The sequence below is a fragment of the Camelina sativa genome, chromosome 15, assembly GCF_000633955.1.
Source record: "Camelina sativa cultivar DH55 chromosome 15, Cs, whole genome shotgun sequence".
Taxonomy (NCBI): Eukaryota; Viridiplantae; Streptophyta; class Magnoliopsida; order Brassicales; family Brassicaceae; genus Camelina; species Camelina sativa.
Window position 1 is genome coordinate 14,897,462 of NC_025699.1, and position 9,744 is coordinate 14,907,205.

The 9,744-nt window shown below is 34.6% G+C and overlaps 3 protein-coding genes across 3 annotated transcripts; 2 read left to right on the forward strand and 1 right to left on the reverse strand.

The window, feature by feature from the left end:
• LOC104746806 lies at positions 3,284-4,917 on the forward strand. The gene is made up of 7 exons (XM_010468333.1): positions 3,284-3,495; positions 3,591-3,664; positions 3,833-3,924; positions 4,023-4,121; positions 4,216-4,320; positions 4,453-4,527; positions 4,633-4,917. Exons 1-7 carry the CDS (start codon positions 3,377-3,379, stop codon positions 4,726-4,728), a joined length of 660 nt encoding a protein of 219 aa, XP_010466635.1. The 5' UTR covers positions 3,284-3,376; the 3' UTR covers positions 4,729-4,917.
• LOC104746807 (CASP-like protein 5B3) lies at positions 5,387-6,967 on the forward strand. Its single transcript, XM_010468334.1, has 3 exons — positions 5,387-5,848; positions 6,375-6,507; positions 6,597-6,967. Exons 1-3 carry the CDS (start codon positions 5,718-5,720, stop codon positions 6,789-6,791), a joined length of 459 nt encoding a protein of 152 aa, XP_010466636.1. The 5' UTR covers positions 5,387-5,717; the 3' UTR covers positions 6,792-6,967.
• LOC104746808 (transcription factor bHLH34-like) lies at positions 7,256-9,510 on the reverse strand. Its single transcript, XM_010468336.2, has 5 exons — positions 9,228-9,510; positions 8,586-9,026; positions 8,166-8,243; positions 7,902-8,064; positions 7,256-7,750 (listed from the first exon to the last, which is right to left on the reverse strand). The coding sequence occupies exons 1-5, from the start codon at positions 9,284-9,286 to the stop codon at positions 7,496-7,498; spliced, it is 996 nt and encodes a 331-aa protein (XP_010466638.1). The 5' UTR covers positions 9,287-9,510; the 3' UTR covers positions 7,256-7,495.

Consider the following 9,744-nt stretch of genomic DNA (forward strand, 5'->3'; position numbering starts at 1 on the left):
AATAGCATAAAANTTGGTTGATTTTTATGAAACTGTATTATTATCATTCCTTGTTCTGATATATATTTGTTTATGACTGACTTAGGTACATGACATGGTCATCATCTACGATTGTAATGTGGAGGAGGATGAGATAGTTGCTGAGGGTCATATATGGTCTACTGATCCAAACGAAGTGATCAATGATATTCGTATTGGTTCAAATGCTGCAGTGGTGAAGGTTGATAAGGTGGTTAAGAAAGATGCTTATCTGTGGAGACCAACTACTGAAAATTACTTGATGGAGCATGTACTTCAAGATTATATTGCCTGGCCAATTAACAAGATCAATACTCAACCTTCAAGAGAAGCATCACCAAAAGCATCATCACCTAAGGTATAATTTCCAGTGACTGAATTTTAAGTTAGTCAAATGTTATATAATGATCTTGAGTTGATCTTTAATTTTGTTCTGAGTGGTAGAGTATAAGCTGCAGCGTCGCTAACAGCTCAACAAATGGAAAGAAGACTTGCATGTTGTTGGACTGTGAAAACTCAGGAGAGATCGTTGCAGAAGGTATAGTCATGTCAGCCAATCCGGAAGACACAGTCCACTGTAAACCCTTAGGACCTAATGCTAGCAAGGTATGGGTTAAAATTATAAAGATTGGAACAGCCAAAGTATGGAGACCAAGTGCGGAAGTGGAATGTGTTGCTGATGCTTTAGGTACAACAGTGGCATGGCCTACTGATAAGATTGTAGGGTCTTGAGTTCAACACAGTTGTGTTAGAAACAAACTAGGGCCTTAGCTTGGAACTTGAACAATTGTGTGGTGTTTATGTTTGGCTAACTAGTTTATAAGTTTATTGAACTATTGTGTGGATTATGTTGGTTAGTTGGATTGAAAACCTAATGTTATTTTATAAAAGTTTTCTTCTTCACTTCATTTTGTCGTAAATCAGGAATCCAAACAAATAGCATAAAACGAATGCTACAAAAAGTAATATAAAAATGTAAATAGTCTAAAAATAACGAAATATAATCGCTATTGTATACACTTAAATATGGCGGTTATAAAAACGTTATAGTTTTTGTCAACATTCAATAGCTTGCTAAAAACGTTATTGTTTATCAACATTCAATAGCGCGCTGAAAACGTTATTGTATATCAAAATTCAATAGCACGATAAAAACGTTATCTAAAGTGTCAGACTTTTTATCGCGGGCGATGACATAGCGTTTACCAAACCGCTATCGTATGATACGGTAGCGTTTTTCAGGCGCTATCAATAGTCAAATTTCTTGTAGTGAAAATTAGTGTTGGGTCTTCCCTAAAACGCAGATTTAACGGATCTAACCTAATACGACATATACATAGAGTTATTTTGCCAAAATCGTAACAATTTCGTTTTGAACACTTCTTCTTCATTCTAGGAACGCCGGTTAAAAATCTAGATCTGATTATTTGACTTATTGTTTTTGTCAGATTAGGTTGAGACATTTTTCCTCAATATAGAGGATGACAAGGTTTCAGCTTATTAATCATATTGAAATAGAGGAAGTTGTCGAACTTCTTAAGGGTGGGACTGGTTTGGTATGATAGATACAAATGCATTAGATGTTTTGCACTCTCCAATTTAGTATTTACAACTAGATAACGCATTCGATTAGTCTAGATATTTTGGATGGAGTGGTGGAATTTGGATGCAAATTTTGCAACTAAACAATAGATTAGACCATATGCTTTGTCTCTCATTCCAAATTAATATTGTGGCTGAAGACATTGCGACAATGAGACATCATGATTTCTACTTTCTAGAACCATCTTCTCGACACCGAGGAATTCGGACGGCTCTATCTCAAACTGAAAAGGGTATAACAACCGATCTTTCTTTTAAGTTTCTTTTGAAAATCTCATTATTTCTTTTAATTGTTATGTCTCCTGGGTTGCTTGTTAGATTTTGAATGAAACTGTGTCATACGACACTGCATACAATTTCTACCAATCAGACTTAATTTGACCAGCAGCAAATAGAGCAAGTCAAATCAAAATTCCGCGAGATGCGTTAGTGAGGCCTACATGTAAATATTATTGTAGCTTTTGTGATAACACCACTGTGTGATGATTGAGTTAATGTGTATTGTGTAGCTTACGGATCACGCAATGACAAACCCTGCCTTGTTCGGACATAATAATGAGTTCGTTCGTCGGCTCTTAAGCTTCCTCAAAGGATTGGACATAGTAGAAGCATCGCTATTTTTCGTGGATATGAAGCATCGACTCAACAAAGCCAAGAAGACGTCCAGATTTAAAACAGACTAAGACTTAAAAAAACCGTTTCAAATGCGTCGTCTTTATGTGATATTGGATGTAATATTGGATTCGAATTTTATTTTTTTGACAAACGAGCAAATACGTTACCGTTATTACTACTTCAGTCTTGAATAAATAGTGCTATAATAATTTATGTAGACTACATGGTGACTGACTACATGTACATGCGGATTTGTTCAATAGAAGTTGTAGCTCAATAGAAAATCGATCACATTAGCACCACTGTTCACGTTCTATCTAGGCTTCTAGCCTAATATAACAACATGCAAATAAACATATTTTAAATGACATTTTCACAATTTTTCGAAACTAAAGCCAAACAAAACTTAAGCTAGATCTATAAAACGTGAGACTTCGGATCTATATATATCCTCATACTTTGACTTTTTAGCCGGTTAAACATAGAGACATTTTGGTACATATGTATGTACCAATGAGTCTCCCTAAATACAACTGAAACTGGCTAACTCTCTGATTAGTTTCCCAAATCCCTAGTCATATGAAAATATAAATTTATATTCTAGTTAGAATTGAGAATATTGTAAGTACCGGTCCGATCGTTCTGATCCAAAATTAAATAAAATGAGTTCTGGTCTAAGATAGGTCAACTTTGGGAGGAACTAATTTAGCATTCGTATAATTATACAGTTTTACTAAACTTTATTTTAAAGGTTTAAACATTCAAGTCTTTATTACTTATGTTCCTCTAAGATAAAGATACTAATTGCCATCATCCATGATTAGGATTTAGGATACAGACGGTCTTTGTTTTCACATACTATTCGATAGTCAATTTTTTTTTTTTATCACAAGTCGTAGTATTTTAAGCAACATGTTATTTCTTGACATAGAGGTAAGTCATTTTTTAAGGTGTGTCTATTATTCTTATTCATTTTATATAATCATATATATACCCTATAGTTTGTAGTTTCTACTGTATATTTAATTATTCCATCATTTACCGTCTCCCTCGTCTCCTTGCTGATAAGGGACTTCATCATCTTCCTTCCTAGCAAACTCTCTTCATACATTTAACAATCTTCGTATAATTTTAAGAAAACATGGAGCAAACCCAAGAAAGGGTTGTTAAATGGGGAAAAAAGATCGAGAAAATGCCGCATCTTGTACATTCCGGTCGACTCATCTTTGCATCTGCGTTCATCGTGTCTGCTTGGAGAGAGTAAGCACTAATCACATTTTTAGATCTAAATGAAATATATTGTTGTTTCTTTAACCTAGTGATTTTTATTTTTATTGTGTTTTTTTTTCCATAAGGTCTTCTGGATTCGACCTTAATGGTGGAGTAGCTGCCGATGAGTTAAAACCAAAACTTGGTTTTTTTGAGAACCTTTTTTTTTTTTTTTTTTTTGAACAAACGGTTTTTTTGAGAACCAGGTAAACATTTTATTATACCAAAGCGCTAACTAAACACAATTTCTTGAATTAAAAAAAAAAACATATACACACAATTTCTACTGTATGTTTTATTCATTTGCGTTATAATTAATAAAAATTGTAGGCAAAATACATAGTTGCTCTTGGTATAGCGATTAAGGTACTTGGAGGGATCTTTTTCATCTTCAACGCCTACATAGGAGCTTTGCTCTTGGTATACTAATATACCTCACTATCTTATTCTTATATATCTTTAATACTGAAATCATCAACGGAATAATTACTAAAATATTGCATATGGTTTGATCTTAGCTTGTATACCAAGCCATTTTGACCCCCATATTGTACGATTTCTACAGTCGCAAATTTGATAGAGATCATTTCACCATTTTCTACAGAAAGTTCAGAATGGTAAGCAACCTGATTCACTGCTTAAAGTGAAATATCAGTATTACTGGTGATATATGATTGATTATATATAACACATTTGACATAATATTATTAGTTTGTGAACGAGACGATGTCAGCTGATGATGGAGTGGCCATGAGCCTATATACCTCCATAGTTAATGAAGAATCGCACCAGAAATTCACCGATCAGCTTAACGAAGTAATCAAACTGGATAATCTTCTCATAATATCATAATTAATTAGTGTATATTTAGACTATATTTATAATAAATAAATAAAATTATAGTGTCATTGCTTTTAAATAACCTTCTTGTTGGTAATGTTTCTGCAGATTGCAAGACTAGCCATCTCGAACCCTCTGTTCACACCGAGCGAGTTTAACACATTGTTCATGAGGTTTATTAAGGTATTGAATTACTTAAACAAGAACCGTTAACTAACAATAAGAAAGTAATTAACTCAGACAAGAAATGATTATCGAAAACTGAAATTGGCTGTGTGTTATTTTCAGGGCGTTGGAATAGTAGCTGCATTGGCGTTCTTCATTGCGATGAAACATAGACATGAGGTTCTCATCGAGAAGTCTTCCAAGAAGCAAAAAAACTAACTGAGCCAATTGGTTCAATCAAACAAGATACATATCTCTTTGTTTTTTTCCAATAATTTTTAGTGTAATTTTAAGTTTTTGTGATGCTTTTCTTTTGGCTATGAATAAAATAGCAAGTATTTGATTATGATGTGGTATTTTCATTTGCCGGACAAGTTAAATAGCTTAATTCATTATTCTTTTTTTCTAGACTCTATGCTTATTTTAATATTAATTAAATTTAGAGTTTATGCGCATTATTTTTATGTTGTTCAAACACTAAATTTGATGTTTTAAGTGATACAAAATAAATGATTTTTACTGTTAATCTAAACAAAAAACTGGTTCATTATGTTGTTTGGTTCGGTATAGTTTTTGCCGTAAAGTTGGACATATTCTGGCTGAGTAATAAACTAACAAAAACTGAATAAACAAACAACATAAAAAGCCAAAAGCCTGATCAAATCACCAAAAAACAAAAAAAAAAAATAGTATATCAATCAAACATTATAAAATCAATTTCCCAATTGAAAAAGTGAAATTCCAACAATGCAAAAGACCAAAAGATTGAATTTTTAAATAAATATTTGTCCATCACTTTCACCATTAGCTAATTTACTATTTATATAAAATTTTCCACTTTCCAATTAACAAAAGTTAAAAATAAAAATTGCGCATATTTGTTCTTCTTCGTCTTCTCTCCTCCTCTCTATGTGCCCCTTTGAATCAACAAAAGAAAACATAAATAAAAAGTCTTCAATTGTTCAATAGTCTTCTCCTCTGTTTCTTCTAATTCGTACCCTGAAAAAAAAACTTAAAAATCTTACCTTTTTTGTTTCTTCGCCGGACAAATCGTCTGAGTTTCAAAAAAGCTGTTTTGTTTTTGTTTTTCCGGTGGGGTTCTGAACTTTTTTTAGTCTCGGAGAAGTGATAAAGACTTAACAATTTACGATTTGGGGTTTTGTGTTGAATTTGGAGATTCTTGGTGGGTGTCTGGTGGTGGAAGAGAAATGATAGATATCCCTGGAACACCAGGGACTGTGACCGGTCTTGTCTTGAGAATTTCTCAGTGTGTTTTTGCTGCTGGTTCCATTTCTTATATGGTTACTTCTGGTGGATTCTTCAGCTTCACTGCTTTCTGGTAATCATAAAGTCAGCTCTTTTATTTTCTTTAATGTTCTGTTCTGTTTGATCAGAGTTTAGGATATTGAGTTCTTGGATAATAGTGTGTTCAATCGTATAGATCCAATCCCGAGAAAGTTGTTTTAGAATCTGAACTCTGGATTTAGTGTTTAGGATTTTGAGTGAGTTTGAGTTTGGTGTTAGGTGTCTCGAAGATCTTGTTCTAGACTAGTGTGGCTTTATTTGTCTATTGCTTCATGATTGGACAGATCCATCTAGACAAAGATTGGTTTGTTTCTCAAGTTTCAAAATTCAAGAAGCTGTGTTTTGTTTTGTATTCTGTGCACATTTTACGAAACTAGACCTTGATAAATCGAAACCTCTGCTTGGTTCTTTTTGTTTTCTGAAGTTAAAAGGATCTTGAAAAAGTGTAAAATCACATCTTGATATGTGAATCTTTGACAATTTAGCATTGTATAGAGATAAACAATGTGGAGTTTTCGTGTACCTATATGTTCTTACACCTTGAAAATATTTGGTTGCAGCTATCTAGTAGCAGCAATGGGTTTGCAAGTGATATGGAGTTTTGGTCTTGCAATACTTGACACATTCGCTTTAGTGAGAAAGAAAACGCTTCTTAGCCCTGTTTTAGTCAGCCTCTTTGTAGTTGGAGATTGGGTAAAAGATCCCTTCTCTTCTCTTCCCTCTCATTCTCTCTACTAAATGACCAAAAACCTCTGAATCATCTTGTTTCTTTCCGTGTTCAGGTAACATCAACATTGTCACTAGCAGGAGCCTCGTCCTCCGCGGGGATAACAGTTTTATACTTTGGCGATTTAGGAAGCTGCAGTTTTGAAGCAGAGTGTTGGAGGTACCAACTCTCTGTAGCTTTAGCTTTCCTTTGTTGGATCACCATAGCCATTTCTTCACTTACCACTCTCTGGTTACTCGCTTCCGCGTAAGTAAACTCGAAGAAGCCTCTGTACAATTTACATATATATACACACTTGGTCACTTATTAAACAAACTCATCTGAAGATTTTTGATTCTTTATTTTTGTTAATAGAATACGATTTACACCATTGTTTGTGTTTAACTCAGTGTATAAAGATTGTTTAATTAAACAGATGTTTCCTAATTGAGATTGAGAACAATGCTCTCAGTTTTATTTAATTTTTGTGGGACATTTCAATTATGGATTGTTGTACTAAAGTAGATAATATCTTACGTTATGTTTTGGATTTCACAAATTATGCAAACAAGTAAAATTCGGTTGGTGATGGTTTTTGTTTTTGCCTTGCTTCAAAGCTACAAGATGGCATAGATCCAACGGTTGGGTATTAATGAGTTAAATAATGAGTGGCTAAGATGCTTCTAGTCTATGACCTACTACTACTACTACTAAGGACCACTAACTTTTGCGTGATTTACAAAATAGTACTCTTCATTTGGTGTAATACATCTTCAAATGATCTGTTTCCACCTTTACATTGGATCAAAGTTTCTCATTATTCAAAAATAGCACCTAAGAGTAAAGCTTAAATACTTGATAAACCGAAACAAAAATCATAAAACTCTCTAATCCCAACCCACCAATGGTTACTGCAAAACTACTGATAAAGAATCATCTGAACTATGATCAATGATGAATCTAGCAGAAAGAAGATTAAGCAACAGGAGCATGATCTTTGATATCTTGAGACGCATCACGGCCAGCAGGATTGACGAATGGCCACATTGACATGTTTGGATAGTAACCGTAACTAGGGAAGACCGCCATCTTATTGGGATGGAAAGCTGCTGGATGCTGGGAGGGCATGAAACCCGATGGAGGTACCGCCATAGATTTCAACTGTTGCTCTATCTTCTCCTTATCTGCCTTCAACACCAGCTTTTCCTCGCGTAGCTCGTTTTTCTCCGCCTGTTCCACAGAGTTAGACCAGAGATCAGATAAGTGCTTACCAAATATAATGATTATGAGCCAGAAACATTATCCAGAAGAAGCTACACAGACTAGGATTAGGTAGCTAAGTATTATGACCTTAGGCTTTATGACAAAGTGAGAAACCAACCTTTAGATTCTTGATCTCTTCCAGAAGCTTCTGATTTGTTTCTTTAAGCTCATGAGCTTCACCTCTGAGCTGATTCACAACCCGGATTGCATCATCTAGTATAGCTACTTTATCCGTCTTCGGAGTCCTGCCAGGCTCCAAAACAGAGCTCAAGTCAATGAACCTGAAAAAACACACGGTATTCTTACATATGAGACACTGCAGAACAACACAGTGCAAAACAATAACAAAAACATACAAGGTTAAGCAAAGCTTTGAACATACCTATCATTTAGCTTTTCCCTTCTCAGTTTCTCGCGACAAGCTTTGGTTCCTGGCTTGTTACATGATCCAGTTCGTCTCCTGTTCATACATAAATCATATTAAACAAAGATGTAGATAAAAAAATCAACAAGATCACACAGCAGTCTCTGATCTAGTTTAATATACTAGTGATTCTTTCCTACAAGGAACTTGTGATTGATCCTAACGACAAGAAACATGTATCACTCACTAACCACAAACGTTTAGCCAAGTAAACAAGATTGCAATCAAAGTTGAATTCAAGATCCAAAACTGGTGGAGAGCAAAGATAAATCATTAGCTGCAAATAGTTCTACCTAGAGCAAACACACCACACCACATCAACCACAACAGTTCTTGAAAACTAAAGAGCATAGTGTTCAGATTCTTGAAAAAGACTACCTCTTTTTCGAGCATTCCTCCTCAACATGTTCAAGCTCTTCCTTAACACCACCAACAGATGAAGAAGAATTGATTTCCACATCACCGGTACACACCACTTGCCCCGGTTCCTGCTGCAACAAATGAGGCGCTGCTGCTGCTGCTGAAGAATCATCGTTTCCTCCTCTAAAGCCACACACTTGCTGCGTCTCTTGGTGCAAAACACCACTAAACGACGCCCCCAAATCCAATTGTGCTGATCCAATGCTGCTACTATAAACAACTCCGTCGTTCTCCCCTCTAAAGCTACAAACTTGCTCTAGGTTTCCACTAAAAGAATCGAATTGTAGCCCTTGATCTTGTGGCTGCTGCAAATTCACACCAGAAGACCCAAACCCCTGAAAGATGTTGTTGTCATCCTCATTTCTCTGGATAAATCCATAAGGATCCTCTACTCCATTGCTACATACAGAGTCATCTCTATCAATAACTAAACAACTCAGATAAACGCAAAACAAAACAATCCCTAGAAAAATAAAAACTTTTGATATTCTATAAAAATTCGAAACTTTGAGGCTTCGTTTATTGAAATTAGGGAAACCATGAGAAACCCAGAAATCTGAAAAGGAACAAGACATCGGAATTGAAGAATAAAAATCAAACCTTTGATCGAAACAAAGGGCAGCGAGGAGATCATCGTCGTCGTGTATTGATGGATACATTAGAAGAACCAGAGTGAATTGAAGAATGAGAGAATCTGATTATTAAAAGAAAAAAATCTTTTTATTCAGAACACAAAAACACAAACTTTTGTTGTGTTAGATATATTATATAGTATAATTAGAATTTAGGTTATTGGAATAAATAGTGTTGAAGAATAAAGATTTTAGGGAATTTTGGAATTTTTTTACAAAAAAAAAATCTGAATCTTATTCTCGGGGGGAGAAAAAAACATATCGAATTTAGTAAAAAAATAAACACTTTGGTTTGAACGAGAAGACAACAAAATCGGAATCAGTTTAACTATTTTAATTTTTTTTTTTAAAGTAAATATATTTTGAGGGATTTAAGAAAGCCACGCATTAAGCAAATTGGTTGGGGTCAAGAGTAAAAGAGAATCGTTCAGTGTTGGACCGCTTTTATAAAAAAGGCGCGGGCCATTACTACGTTTCGTTTTTTT